Source organism: Orcinus orca, chromosome 19 (assembly GCF_937001465.1).
Source record: "Orcinus orca chromosome 19, mOrcOrc1.1, whole genome shotgun sequence".
Classification (NCBI taxonomy): Eukaryota; Metazoa; Chordata; class Mammalia; order Artiodactyla; family Delphinidae; genus Orcinus; species Orcinus orca.
The window spans coordinates 50,976,286-50,992,602 of record NC_064577.1 but is presented as its reverse complement, the minus strand read 5'-3'; the positions used below and the strand labels follow the sequence as shown (position 1 = coordinate 50,992,602).

General features: G+C 37.7%; 1 protein-coding gene across 1 annotated transcript in view; it reads right to left on the bottom strand.

The window, feature by feature from the left end:
• The window catches only part of SKA2 (spindle and kinetochore associated complex subunit 2), a 31,077-nt gene extending 14,798 nt beyond the window's left edge, over window positions 1-16,279 (bottom strand). Inside the window, exons 1-2 of the mRNA XM_033431675.2 lie at window positions 16,149-16,279; window positions 1,791-1,877 (exon numbers count right to left, since the gene is read on the bottom strand). Coding sequence (XP_033287566.1) covers window positions 1,791-1,877; window positions 16,149-16,181 — 120 coding nt within the window. The 5' untranslated portion in view covers window positions 16,182-16,279. The remainder of the gene's footprint in view (window positions 1-1,790; window positions 1,878-16,148) is intronic.
• Window positions 16,280-16,317: the final 38 nt, after the last annotated feature.

Genomic DNA, 16,317 nt, shown 5'->3' with positions numbered 1-16,317 from the left:
AATAGATAACAACGACCTCCTGTATAGCACAGGGAACTATACTCAATATCTTGTAATAACCTATAATGGAAAAGAATCTGAAAAAGAATATATATATATATATATATATATGTGTGTGTATGTAAAACTGAATCACTTTGCTGTACACCTGAAACACTGTAAATCAACTATATGTCAATTAAAAAAAAAAACATGCTAAGTGAAAGAAACCAGACATAAAAGGCCACATATTGTATGATTCCATTTATATGAAATGTTCAGACAGCAAATCTGTAGAGTTTTCAGAGACAGAAAGTGGATTAGTAGTTGTTGGGAGCTGGCCAGGGGCAGGAGAAGTGGTTGTTAATGGGGAGAAACAGCTAATGGGTATGGGTTTCTTTTTGAGGTGATGAAAATATTCAAATATTTATTGTGATGATGGCTGTACAGTATACTAAATTACTAAAAATCCCAATGAACTAAATATACTAAAAACCACTGAACTGTATACTTTAAAAGGGTGAATTTCATGGTATGTGAATCATAGGTCAATAAAGCTGTTTAAAAAAAAAAGTTGTAGAAGAGAAAAACAACTGGAAGTGTAACTAAAATGAGAGATGGAAGGTGGAAGAAAAGGGGAAGCCCCACATGAAATGTTTTCCACATGGTACTCGAAAGATATTGACTCAGATGAGTGCTTTGGCCAGTCAATTAGGTGGTACCACTGGACCAGAATTGGTTGGTTGTTCTTCAGTAAAAGAGAAAAGAGGAAAAGACAAAGAAAAAGTCAAGTCAGTTAAGGAGGTAGAACAGTTAAAACTGTACTCCCATAGAATCCTGGCATTCCATTATTTCATGTAAAGCAGTAAAAACTGAACATTCACAATGCTTTCCCAATTTTATATAAAATGTTATTTTAATTTGCACTTCCACTCAATTCCTCCCAAATTTTAATTGTATAAATTTTTTGAGAAACAGTAAAATACGATATTTCTTGTCTGCTAGCAAATGCTATAAAAGATAAACATTAATGATTTAAGTGGTAAATTAATATTTTAAGTGCTAAATTAATTTTAGCAGACAATGCTTAAAAATTGTCTGCTTTATCTCTATAGATAGGCGTGTATACATGTAGTTATAATTTATGGCATATAAACAGATAATATTTCTAATCAACCTAAACTTAGAAATAACTAAGTACATAATTTTATGCAAAAATCACAGTTCATGTAATGAATTTAATAGTATATCATCATCTTCCTCAGAGAATATCATCACTGCTAGGATTTCTCCCCTCTTATTTAACCACTGCCCTAGAGGTATCTATATTCTCTCAGAATTTCAGAGGCTTCCATAGTGGTTTACACCTCTGGACTCAATAATTCTTATTTACGGGTTAAAAAAAAAAGAGGAGGGCTTCCCTGGTGGCGCAGTGGTTGAGAGTCCGCCTGCCGATGCAGGGGACACGGGTTCGTGCCCCAGTCCAGGAAGATCCCACGTGCCGCGGAGCGGCTGGGCCCGTGAGCCATGGCCGCTGAGCCTGCGCGTCCGGAGCCTGTGCTCCGCAATGGGAAAGGCCACAACAGTGAGAGGCCCGTGTAACGCAAAAAAAAAAAAAAAAAAAAAGAGGAGCCACAAATTTCCTTGACTATGGGTATAATCTCTCTAATATTCTGTGACCAAGTTTCCAACACAAAAAAGATTCTATAAATTTAATAATGCAATTGTTATAATCTACTACTATTAGAAATACTATCAGAAAATCTTTTAATATAATATTCTGTTAAAAAAACATTTCTTTTTCAGATTACCTTGCCTGCTGAATCAGGATAATTAGTCTTGATTTCATATTCCAGCCTGTACTGAATGTAATCCAGATCAGAGTCAGCCTTCTGGAACTAAAGATCAGCAGAAATAATTATTTCATGAACTAAAATATGTATTACTAAACATGATACTGTATTCTTTTTTCTTTATATTTTCACATATTTTAATATGATATACACTGATTTTGAAAATATGGAAATAGAAAAGTATACAGAACCTCCATCATCTAGAACATTGGTCCGCAACCTTTTTGACACAGGGACCGGTTTTGTGGAAGATGATTTTTCCACGGAATGGGGGAGTGGGCGGGGGTGGGGATAGGGGATGGTTCAGGCTATAATGCAAGGCATCCGCAGATGAAGCTTCGCTCGCCCACCGCACACCTCCTACTGTGCTCACCTACTGTGCAGCCTGGTTCCTAACAGGGGGTTGGGGACCCCTGATCTAGAATACCCATGCTCTATTAAGAACTAGCAATGGCTTCAAGAATTCCCTAAGGTTACTAACACTCTCATCAAATAGGCAGTTTTTCTACCTCTGGTAGGATATGTGGTTTCAAATTAAAACACTGAACAGACTTATTTTCAGGGATACTCCGGCTGTTAACATAATTTGCAACCCCATTAACCAAAGAACTACAAATATGTGCCACACAGACCAAAATTGGAAGGCTTAAAGGGTCATAAATTACACAAAAAAAGCTACATTAATACAGGAGTAGCAGTCCGAAAAACTCCAATTTATTTAAACTGGGTCCTAGCGTGAGACCTTGATCTGCAGTAAACTTCTAAGAGAGAAAAAGCAGAAAACTGCCATAGGCTGTAAAATACTTGTGCGTACACAGAGAAACGTTGGGAAGGATATATATCAGGGTGTTAAAAGTGGTTTATTTCTGAATGTGATATAATCTACAAATTATTCTTAATTTGGGGAAATTCTACATCTTTTACTAGATCTTAAAGCATGTACTGCCTTGAATTTGTCAGGGAAACAACCACCATCCTTTGAGTTTACTGTGAAAGGCAAAACATGATTTCCTCAGGGAAGGTCTCCTGTTCATAGCCCACAGCTGAGAAGATTTTCTGACCTTTCTGTCAACTTAAGCTCTGGACTAAAGATTGCTTCTTGAAAATTTGGAGCCTTAATGGAAAAAGTATAAACCAACAAAAACTGTTAAAAGTAGTTCTCAGATCCAATGAGAAGCAGTATACAGATATTTTTATTATACAAAAAGTAAACCAAGGATTCTACTTTGGAAGGTAGAGTGAGGAAGAAAAAATGGCTCTCAGAAGTTAAAATGCTTCTGAAGTCAGAAGCTGTCACTATTGAACAGAATTTCAGAAAGAGATAAACTAAAGCTTCCATCACTAATAATTTCTCTCATCATTGGCCTAAATTTGATTGGAAAACTTTGCAATTAATAAAATTCTATCTTTATAACCAAAAACTTCTAGAGTACAATTGAAGAAAAGAGTCAGCCTTTGTTTTTAAAAATTTTCCAATAATCAGTATCTGATTTGCATCTCTAACAACAAGGAGTTGCTATGAGCCAGAAAAACAAATCTAGAAGTTCTCTATTTAAAAAGTGTTTATAATGTTTTCCAAAAACGGAGGCATTTCATTTGTCAAATATACTTGTTCTATTAGCTGCCATGATTAAGCATATCAGTAATTACTATATATGTATGTGTGTATATATAAAGAATTTCCTGTTGGCATAATTCCCACATTAAAATATGCTCAAGAATTATCTTTTTCTTTATATAAAAAAGTACACTAACCTGTATGACATGTGGATGGAAAGTAGGGGGAGGGGATGGGGTAGAACAAATCAAATAAAGCAAAGGCTCTACACATTGAAGACCTGATTTGTTTCAATTATTCAAGTAGACCACAATTCTGTAGCTTTATGTATAATTCAAGGCCTGTATAACATGCTAAAGCATAATTTTAAATAAAAGTTTTTAAAACTTATTAAGTTACCACAAAATTCTTAGGATTATGGGATTTGTCGCTCCAGGGTTACCTTAAAATAGAATCTCTATTCTAGGAACCCTTATTTATGGAACAGATATTCTTAAGCCTATGTTTTTGTGTTTTTTAATTAATTTATTTATTTTTGGCTGTGTTGGGTCTTCGTTGCGCGTGGGCTTTCTCTAGCTGCGGTGAGCGGGGGCTACTCTTCGTTGTGGTGCACGGGTGTCTCATTGCGGTGGCTTCTCTTGTTTTGGAGCACCGGCTCTAGGCGCAGCAGGCTTCAGTAGTTGTGGCACACAGGCTAAGTAGTTGTGCCTCACGAGCTCTAGAGCGCAGGCTCAGTAGTTGTGGCACACGGGCTTAGTTGCTCTGCGGCATGTGGGATCTTCCAGGACCAGGGCTCGAACCCATGTGCCCTGCATTGGCAGGTGGATTCTTAACACTGTGCCACCAGGGAAGTCCCAAGCCTATAGATTTTTGTTTGTTTGTTTGTTTGCAGTATGCCGGCCTCTCACTGTTGTGGCCTCTCTCGTTGCGGAGCACAGGCTCCGGACACACAGGCTCAGCGGCCATGGCTCACAGACCCAGCCGCTCCGCGGCATGTGGGATCCTCCTGACCAGGGAACGAACCCGTGTCCCCTGCATCAGCAGGCGGACTCTCAACCACTGCGCCACCAGGGAAGCCCAATGTTTTTTAACTTGATATTTTAGTTCTGCTTAAATTTATCTAGTATAATCCCACAGTCCATTTAACAATGTCTCCTCTTCAAGAGAGTGGTTTCAGCTATGGCTTCACGTAATACCTGGGGGTCCACAACGTACTAAAATCACCAATAGTACCAAAAAGAAGTGGTTCCTTCCCTTAAGTATTTATATTTTAATAAGATACCAGGGGCTTCCCTGGTGGTCCAGTGGTTAACACTCTGCGCTCCCAGTGCAGGGGCCCATGTTCAATCCCTGGCCAGGGAACTAGATCCCACATTGCACAACTACAAGATCCCACATGCCACAACTAAAATCCCGCGTTCTGCAACTAAGACCCAGCACAGCTAAATGAATGAATGAATGAATAAATAAATAAATAAATAAATAAATGATACCAAAGAGTGTGCTTCCAATCAATGGCATGATGGAGCCAGCTAAATTTTTAGGAATTTTTGCAAGCCAATTGTTAAACACAGCCATCACTAAAAATTAAGTTATTAAATTTACAACTAAATAAATTATTAAAAACAAATATATACACAAAAACCATAACTTCCTTGTTATTTTACTATATTTTACTCTTATCTATGCTCTTGAGGTCTATCATATCTATACAGTAGAAATATATCACATGCTACTACTGCATGTCTTTCCAACTCCATTTTCAGTGACATCATGCTGATAGCTTAAACTCGGCTAGGATGGAAATATATACACCAGGGAAACTGGCAAATGCTAAAATTCAGGACTTCCCACTTTCCCACCACAGCTGCACTTATATGTATACCACTGCTTTCAAAAGGTTTTTTAAAAAATTTCCATCCCCCCTTTAAGTAATATACCCACACTTCTATTTGGAAAATATTTCAGAGAACAAATAGAATTTTAAACAGATTTTAAAAGACAGGGGGTACAGGGAATAGGGAGTTATTGTTTAACATGTGGAGTTTCAGTTTGGAAAGATGAAGTTCTGGGGATGGATGGTGGTGATGGTTGCACAATGATGAGAATGTACTTAACACTGCTGAGTTCTTTACATTTTAAATGCCTAAAATGGTAAATTTTATGTGTATTTAACCACAATTTTAAAACTTTTTTAAAAGAGGAAAAACAGTTTGAGAGTAGAATGTTATCCTCCTTGAAGAACTGAACAGAACATTTTGTGATAAAACCTAGGGGAAGTATTTACTTATTAGCGAAGTCAGTGGGCTGTGGATTAAGCAGGGGACAAAAAAGGAAAAAGGGTGCCAATGCAATGTTGAGAAAGAGAAAAACAATGAAGATTCTCTGATCTGAACCCCTCATTTTATAAATGAAGAAATAGTCTAAGTGACTTCCCTCTAGTTCTATTTTCATTACTCTGTTTTTATGTAGTTAGACCAAAGTTATACATGACATTAAATCCAATAAGAATCACATAGATGGGGGAAAAATGTAAAGACTTTACCTAATATTAAATTTAAACAGTTTTTTTTAAGTTTTAAATCTAATATCTCTGCAGTTAGTCCATTAAAAAATTCTCTCTGAATATAACCTGGTAGTCTGGTACAGAAGAAAAGAAAATAAGAGGATTGAGATATGTGGCAGAAGTTCTAGTTCTGGTCTCACTAACCAGCTATGTGGCCTCCAGTACCTTCCCTCTGAGTCTCTCCTATTAAATGAGAGAGATGGAAATCTAGTCCCTTTCAACACTAAACTTCTATTATATCATTATACCACAAATAAACCAAAGTTTAATTTGTCAAAATGTTAAAATTAATGAAAGTGTTTCTTTTTCCTAATATATAAAAACTTGGGGCTTCCCTGGTGGTGCAGTGGTTAAGAATCCGCCTGCCAATCCAGGGGACACGGGTTGGAGGCCTGGTCTGGGAAGATCTCACATGCCTCAGAGCAACTAAGCCCGTGCGCCACAACTACCGAGCCTGCACTCTAGAGCCTGCGAGCCACAACTACTGAAGCCCGCATGCCACAACTACTGAAGCCCGCATGCCACAACTACTGAAGCTGCGTGCCTCGAGCCCGTGCTCTGCAACAAGAGAAGCCACCGCAATGAGAAGCCTGTGCACCACAACAAAGAGTAGCTAGCCCCCACTGGCCGCAGCTAGAGAAAGCCCGCGCACAGCAACGAAGACCCAATGCAGCCAAAAATAAATTAAAAAAAAAAAATTTGACCTTTGAGTTTCAGATTTTAATGTATGTATTGAAAAGTAGCTTCTACTATTTGTTTTCTTCCTAAACAAAGATGACTGTTGCTTCAGTTTCAGCTGCATCATTTCTGCAACCTGCCCATTGTTCTTCCCAAACACCAAAACCCTATAAGCAATATTGCACTACTCAGAACTATTTACACAGCAGAGACAATATCGATAGGGTTCTAGGATCTGGTGATAAACAGGAAAATTTCTAGTTACACGGTAGGAAATTTACTGACCAATTATGACAGTCTCCAAAACTCATTAGTGTCTGATTAATGGAACAAAATGATATTGCTAAACTTCATTCACATTGGAAGCCTTGTAAACAATGAGGTTGCTGTTTAATTAGTTTTAGCTACCTGTCTTATTTTTAGGCATATTAGAATATTTAAAATAAAACTAGTGAATTTTTTAAAGCCCAAGACATTCATATTTCATATTCACAGTTTTTCTCTAAATCAGTAATAAAAATAAATGGGAAAAGTTTTATATCAATCCTAAGAGTGGTAAATGAAATATGCAATTTAGCTGGGAAAAGTCCATGGAAATCAATGTTAAAGCCCCAAAGACCACCAAATTACATTCTGCCAATTGGACATCCTTGGAAGAAGACTGGGATTGTAAGGATGATACTGTACAAATGGGAAAAAAATACTTCAGGAAATAATTTAGAGTTTTAGAGAGCATGCCACATATTTCACAAACACAACATTCCGTCATACTAGTTTTTATTATGATAAGCTTAAGGCTTTAGATAAAAGGCACACTGTATGACATACCACTCAAGTATTTGGCAGCAAGGAGAAAAGAACATAATTGCAGTACAGTTTAAAAAAACATTTCCTCTTTACAAAAACCCATAGATTCCCACTGCCACAAAAATGCTCCCTTTCAAAAGGACCAGCTCCAAACACATCGTCTTCTGAGAGAGCCTGTCTCAACATCAAAACACAGGGAAATGAAGGGGGAAAATACGGCAGCCTTGCCTCTGATGAGAGGAGTTGGTAGAGGTATGTTCTGGACTCAGTGGCTAGGCTTAGAAATACATTTTCCATAGAAACATTGTTTTAACGGCAAATTAGGTATCTTAACACTCCTAGATCTAGGTTAGCTGTATTATCAACCAAAGAAACTACTTAAAGCACCCCTTTCCTTACATTCCCATCTCTCCAATACAGGTTTAGAAACACCTTTATCTATTCTCATTTTATTTTTTTCATGGATAAAGTTTACTAAGTCATGTCTTATATTACAATCATTTGTTTGCATGGTAGTGTCACCATTTGATTTCAAGTTTCTTGCTGGCAAGAGACTTGTCTTTTCACTTCTATATCCCTGGTTTTTAATATGCAGTGAAAAAAGGGAATAGATTAAAAAACATTTATTCATTTGAAAGAACAGCCTGGGAATCCAACAACATTCTAAAGCCTGTTTTAATAAATATTTCAAGCTCTTAACCAGTTGAGCACCACCTCTAATGTCTACACAGTCAAAATTGGTTTTTTGTATATTTCTGCCAGAGAGTTGACTATTATCCACTCTCTTCCAGAGAGAACAAACACATGTCTATGCTTGTCTGAAACAGATAAGCAGCAATACGCACAAGCACCCAGTTACAGACATGTTATTTCAGGCAAATAACAACATCAAAGCAGAAGAAAGTGTGAAGTTTCAGGTTCATCAGTTCCTAATCTGCAGACTTTTATGTAACAATTAAGAGAGTAGTACACATGAGCCTGACTTTATCAGTTAAAGTAGTCTACTTAACTTTTTTTAAGCTTTCAGGATCTTAGGTTATTTATGTTAACTGTGCTATGGACACATAATAGACTACAGGGATAGATTTTGATTTTCATAATATATAGAATGAACCTGGTTTAGAAAAAATAAAAATATACCTACAAAAGAATCTAGAATAGGGACTTCCCTGGTGGCACAGTGGTTAAGAATCCACCTGCCAACACAGGGGACAAAGGGTTCGATCCCTGGTCCAGGAAGATCCCACATGCTGCAGAGCAACTAAGCCCGTGCGCCACAACTACTGAGCCTGCGCTCTAGAGCCCACGAGCCACAACTACTGAGCCCGTGTGCCACAACTACTGAAGCCCACACACCTAGAGCCCGTGCTCCACAAGAGAAGCAACCGCCACGAGAAGCCCGCGCACCGCAACGAAGAGTAGCCCCCGCTTGCCACAACTAGAGAAAGCCCACACGCATCAACATAGACCCAACGCAGCCAAAACTAAATAAATAAATAATAAATACATTTTTAAAAAAAGAATCTAGACTATACAACGTAGTCTTTTTTTTTTAATTAATTAAAAATTTTATTTTTGGCTGCTTTGGGTCTTCATCGTTGGGGCTGTGTTGCTGAGTGGGGGCTTCTCTTCATTGCAGTGCACAGGCTTCTCATTGCAGTGGCTTCTCTTGTTGCGGAGCACGGGCTCTAGGCGTGCAGGCTTCAGTAGTTGTGGCACGCGGGCTCAGTAGTTGTGGCTTGCGGGCTCTAGAGCGCAGGCTCTGTAGTTGTGGCACACAGGCTTAGTTGCTCCATGGCATGTGGGATCTTCCCGGACCAGGGATCGAACTCTTTGTCTCCTGCGTTGGCAGGTGGATTCTTAACCACTGTGCCACCAGGGAAGTCCTCCTTTTCATTATTTTTTTTTTTAAAGACTTCTCTGTTATTTATGGTATCCTATGCCTTATAAATAGAGCAATAAAGAGTGTAGAACACAGAAATCAATATATAATTTTATCAGAAGGCATTAAATTTCCCTATATTTTATCCAAAACCTTAACTGGGTGTTTATATGTAATATGTTTATATTTTATCCAAAACCTTAACTGGGTGTTTATATTCTGCACACAGAAATCAATATATAATTTTATCAGAAGTCATTAAATTTCCCTATATTTTATCCAAAACCTTAACTGGGTGTTTATAAGATTTTTTTTTTAATTAAGGAACATAGGTTCATAATTACTACAGAACATGAATATTTACAATAATTTTAAATGTTTAGAATGTAATAAAGGAAGTGTGGTGGAGGTTTTCAACTTAATAGCTAGAATTGATTTTACTAGTTCTTCATCTCAACCCCCCTGCCCCCCATCTCAAAACTGTACTGACAACTTGCGGTTTCCCCCACTTGTGCAACACCTCTGTACTTTCACACGCACTGTTTCCTTTGCCTGGAAAGTTTTCTGTTTCCTTCACTGGCTAATCCCTACTCATCCTTCCAGTCTCAGATTACCTCTCACCTCTAACAAGAATCCTTCCCCAGGTTAGGTGCCTCTTTCCAATGTGCCCCCACAACAACTGACATTTACTTATCCCATCATGGCATCTGTCTCAATGTATTTAGCCATGTCTCCCAGATAAGTTCCTTAATATCTCTAGCCTCTGGTACCAGCCTGCCCTAGTAACACTTACCAAAAGAAAGTATGAAGTACTATCATCTAAAATTGGAGAAATTACAGAGAGGAGAGGAGGAATTAATAAGAACTACTACAACTCTCACATCTCCTAACAAAAATAAATTGTTCTGAAAAGCTAAATTTATTTTACAGTCACTAATCACTACATGAAAATCTTAAGTGAAAACTGAGATTATTTCCTCATTTATAAAATGAGAACAAAAACAATGAATTAAAGAATCAAGAATTGACTTATTTAGGACTTCCCTGGTGGTGCAGTGGTTAAGAATCCGCCTGCCAATGCAGGGGACACAGGTTCAAGCCCTGGTCCAGGAAGATCCCACATACCGCGGAGCAACTAAGCCCGTGTGCCACAACTACTGAGCCAGGGAACAACAACTACTGAAGCCCGTGCCCCCAGAGCCCGTGCTCCACAACAAGAGAAGCCACTGCAATGAGAAGCCTGTGCACCACAATGAAGAGTAGCCCCAGCTTGCTGCAACTAGAGAAAGCCCACATGCAGCAACGAAGACCCAACACAGCCAAAAATTAATTAATTAATTTAAAAAAATCACACTAAGCAGGTTATAAAAAAAAGTAAGTAAGACCTATAAACTGAAAACTGCAAAACACTGTTGAGAGAAATTTTAAAAGACCTAATTAATGGAGAGATAATGTTCACGTATCAGAAGGCTCAATATTGTTAAGATAGCGATTCTCCCCAAATTGTTCTTTAGATTCAACATAATCCCAGTACACCTCTTTTTTTTATAGAAATTGACAGAAAAATTATGTGGAAATGTAAATTAATTTAAAAGTTTTAGAAAACAAGAGCAATGGGTGAAGCCTTATACTAGATGATTTCAAGGCTTCCTAACAAAAGTTAACTCAAAATGGACTGAGATCTAAATGTAAAAACTAAAACTATAAATCTTCTAGAAGAAAACATTTGTGACCTCGAGTTAAGCAAAGAATTCTTAGATAGAACACAGAAGGCATAAACCATAGAAGAATAAAATGTATAAACTGGACTCCATCAAAAAATTTTAAGGGAGAAGGCAAATAGATAAAATCAAAGGACTCTTGTAATAATAAAAAGACAGACAACTCAATTTGAAAATAGGCAAAAGATTTTAACAGATATTCACTAAAGAAGATATACCAACTTCAAATAAGCACATGAAAAGATGTTCAATACCATTAGCCATTAAGGAAATGCAAATTGAAACTATAATGAGATACCACTACACACCTACTAGAATGGCTAAAATGAAGAAGACTGACAATAGTACCAAGTGTTGGTGAGGACTTAGAGAAACTGGAACCCTAATACAGAGCTTTGAAAAAGATTTTAGCAGTTTCTTTTAAGATCAATCATACTTTTATCATGCTGCCCAAGAGAAATGAAAACATTATGTCCACATAAAGACTTGTATTATAATGTTTAGAACAACTATTCATAATAGGCAAAATCTTCAATTAACGATTCCATAATCTGGTGAAAGGATAAACAATTTGTGACATTCTAGACAATGGAATACTACTCGTCAATAAAAATGGTCCAACTCCTAATACATGCAACAACATGGGTAAATCTTAAAAGCATTATGCTAAGTGCAAGAAGCCAGACACGAAAGACTAGAAGGTTTGTGTATATGATTTCATTTTTACGAACTTCTAGGAAAGGCAAAACTAGAGGTCTGTGGCTGCCAGGGAGTTTGGGAGGTTTACTGCAAAGGGTCATAAGGGAACTTTTTATGGTGAGGGAAATGTTCTATATCATGACTGGTGGTGGTGGTTACATGACTGTACACATTTATCAAAACTCATGAAATTGTACAACTAAAACTGTTGAGTTTTACTCTATGCAAATTATCTCAAACTGATTACAAAAAAACAAGTGATGGAGTCACATTTTATTATATCTCATAATTACAAAAAGAACATTAAGACATGCATTCTAAAGTTTTAAACTCAAGCATTTACTATACAATACACAAAATTAACACCACTTAAGATTTGAGGCAGGTTACCACAGGAAATATACAGCAAAGATTGTATTCATCACATACTAATTCATCTTCAAACTCAATTAAAGAAAACCTGAGATTTGTCAGAACCTATCCAAATCTGTAACAGAAAGCAAATGACAAAGTACTACTTGTTTAGACAAGCCATAACAACTTTAGCTATAAAGTGTATCCTCTCAATGTGTTTCATAATGCATTACAGTGGTGAATTTTTAATTAGTTGAAAACATTTTTTTTTCAAATTATAACTTTCTAAAACATATACTTTGTAATAAAATTATATAGTTTTCAGCAACAAAGGTTGTGGTAAATTACTCACAGACACTGAAGAAAGATGTAAGGCAAGAACCAAAATTCTGGTGTACATTCTGCTTTCAGATGCTTTGACAATACTATTGCACTGCTAGCTGTAAAGTACAGTAGTGCAATAAAGTCAGAGCATTCGTCAGCAGTAATAGGTAGGAAAGACACACAAGAGCATCTTGCATCAGTTGAAGCTTCAGAGTGAAAAGAATACAAAGAAGGGTTGCCTCTTTGGACAGAAGACATCCAAAACCTAAGAACATTTATATCAATGTTAAAGAAAAAAAAAAGAAGACTAGGATTTAAATATCAAAGTGGTATTGGTTTTTGACGACTAACCTATGATTAATATGCAAACTGAAAACATGCATAGATGTAGAAAGGAATTTTGTAAATATGTTATAAGCTGTATAAGTTATTCACATGGGTATTGTTAATACCTCAGGACTGGTATTAACAGGTTATAATTACTACTTAAGGCAAAGTTGTGAAAATATTTCTGTCATGAAATGTGTTGGTTAGCTCCTCCATAGCAATTGACCGATTAACTGCCATATAAAACTAGCCTTTTGAGTAAGATTACCAAAGAAAATAAATGAAAAGTGAAATAATATTTCCCAATTTCTATAAACCCTATCTCTCTCGAATCTAAACTACAATATAAAAAGCACTTACCATCTTATATCAAGAGTTCACAGACCTCCAGGGAATCAATGTCTCGTAAACAGGATACCATTAGAGCTACTTAACTGAATGCTATGAAAGGGGATTTTAAAATTTCAGATAACCCCTAAAACATCTTAAATATAAGAGGAACATCTCCATTTCCTTCAAGCGCAGAAAAATCAAAGAGAAAATAATAATGGGAGGAGGAGACGGCTCTGAGATTTAAGAGGTTTCCTTGGATTCAAGCCAATTAACATTCTAACCTTTTAACTGGTAAGAAACCATTGTGAAGTCAGATGTCAACACAGAAATAGAAATAGTATCATAGTATCACATTGCACTACCTTTTGTGTACAATCTCTACCTGTATCACAAAAGAAAGACACTAGCCAAATACCACTCAGTCAATAAGTGAAGGGAAAAAAGTTATAGAACAAAGATTACCCTACAATGAGTTTATTCCTCCATTAATAAGGTTGACTGATGCAAAAACACTTTCCATTGTTTAAAATATCATACATTAAAGCATATATGTGGAATCGAGAAAAATGGTACAGATGAACCTGTTTGCAAGGCAGAAATAGAGACACATGTAGAGAACAAACATATGGACACCAAGGGGGGAAATGGGGGGTGGGATAAATTGGCAGATTGGGATTGACATGTATACACTAATATGTATAAAACAGATAAGCAATAAGAAAAAAATAAATAAAATTTTAAAAAACAAATGTTTAATTTTCTGAATCAGGTTAAAACTAGAAAAATATATGAAAATTTTAAACTTAAGAGGATCAGGATATTTGTCTGATATCTTAAAAAATTAAGATAAGTACTTTCTTTTCAAAGTTAGATAATAAGTATTCTATTTCACTTATTAAATATTCAACATTGGTTCCTCAACAAATCCTTTATTCAAGTAATATAAAACCAAAACTCAGAGGATTGTACAGGAAATCATTTACCTTTGGAATCTTAGAAAATAAACCAGTTCACAGATATAACATTTTTTTCTAAAAGCACGTGGCAAATCTAAAGGTGAGATGTATGGTCTTATACTACCCAGCCAGTACAAAGCAGTAATAATAAAAGTGTAATTGTTCAAATACAATTTTTAAACCCTAATGATTATGGAAAGAAACTAATAATTTGAACAGGAAAAAAAAAAGTTATGACTAAGTTAGTTAAAAGGAATTTAAGAAGATCTGTTTTCTTCTCTTCCTCGCATAAAAAGAATTTTTAAAAACTACCCCATCATTCAAACACCTAAAAGTTCGAGTCTGGCTACCTCATAATTTTCTAAAACCTACTTTTTTTTCAAGATGTACACGTAATTGCTTTCCCCTTAAAATAAAATGTGTTCAATCTTAAACATGTCCTGTGAGACTATTGACTCTAATGCAAACTTCAAAAAAGGCTTCATTGGTACCTCAAAATTAAAAGCCAACTTGAGAGGGAAAAAAAAAACTGTTAAAAGCAGAATTAGTATCATTTAGCATCTTACAATTAGGCAGAAATATCCATCTGGAGGGAGGAATTCATGATGGAGGAGATGGGCAAGACAATGTTAATATCTGTGCCTGTTGGTAGAATCAAATTACAATACTTAATACTGTTTTTTTGTTTTGTTTTTTGAAAGACAGTTAATGATAAGAATAACAAAACTTTGAACTAGAAGTTCATTATTTAGGGTTTGGAAAGCTGCAGGAAATTCTTCCTTCTTTGCTGCCATTTCTCACCTTCCCAATTCCCACACACACACCCCACAAAGAAAATCAAAATTCAAAACGTTAGAAGCAAATGAAAGTCAATTTTGTATATGAGAGCCACTACAATTCATTAATACATCAGAAGAAAACAGTAATAAGATATATCAAGGTCTCGCAATTTCTGGGGGTGAGGGTCTTCCAAGATCACTACACGTTGCAGATATTAAAGAGACCCAAGGTTCCGCTTGGAGAAGAGTAGCACAGGCACAAATGGTACTTAAGGAGTAACGCCAAGGAATGGCAGGGAGGAGAGGATTGTGATGGAGATTTTGGCTTTTTTACTTAATCTTGTTGTTTTTCTTTAACAAAAAAACGGACAGGAGTTCGATGATGGGTGCGTTCTCCAACTTCCCCACTCTAAAGGAAGCCAGCCCAATCCAAACACTCGTAATGCGTTGGGGGTAAAGGGACTGAAGATAAAACAAGGGAACTAAGAAAAAAGCGCGGGCGATCCAGCCGGTAGTCTAGGGATGGGAGGGAGAGAATAAAGAGGACAAGTGAGGGAAGAATCCAAAGAAAAAACTAGTACGGCCCTGCAGTTTGGCGCCCTAGAGCAGGCCAAGCAGCCGCGGGAGTCCTTCCCAATTATTCGCCCCCGCCCCCTACTTTCACAATGAATGAAACTAGGCAACTCCAGCGCAGCGGAGCCTCCCACGTCCCAGGTCCCGCCCGCGCTCCAGGAAAAGAAGCTCGTGGTTGAGATTCCAAAGGCTCACACGTCTCCCCCACCGATGGGCCAAACTGGTCTAGGGGCTTCCTTGGCCGCTAGGAAGTTGTGCACGCAACTCTCGCATCCTTTCTCAGCCTGCCCTGGGCTGAATATGAACGCTTCAGCCCTAAAGGGATTTCTCTCCCCCCTTCTCTGTTTATTCCCCACCCTCCATCCCCCTTTCTCGGACTGTGAAAAACCTCTCCCCTTCTTGGGGCGTTTAGAGACCATTACAGTCAGGTCTTTTTGGTGGAAATACACAGAACGCTGTTTGCACCAGCCACAGTTCCTTGAGAGGCGAAAGGTGAGGGCGAGGAACAAGGAATTCCAAAGGCCCCGGACCCCCAGCATCTCCCGCCATTTCCTTCACGAGTTTCCCGGATGTAACCCCTTCCCCCCGCGGCGGTTAAGAGACCAGGCGGCGGCGACTCCCTTTGGTGCAGGAGGAGGAGCTCGAGTCTAGTCCAGCCTCCTCCGCCCAGGGTTTCCGGCGACTCCAAATTGCGTTCCACATTGGAGGCCATCGGGGAAGAATAAACTACCCAGTAGATCTCCTTCATTTTACACTCACCATCAGTTCCAGCTTATCGACCTCCGCCTCCATGTTGAATAGTTGACATTCCTCAGACCGCGGCGGCGCTTAAGCCGCAAACCGTACTAGCACTGAGGGTCCCTATTGGACAGCTGTCATTCAACGTCTCGCGCTCATTGGTTCCGCCGCTTCACCGGCGCCCGCCCAT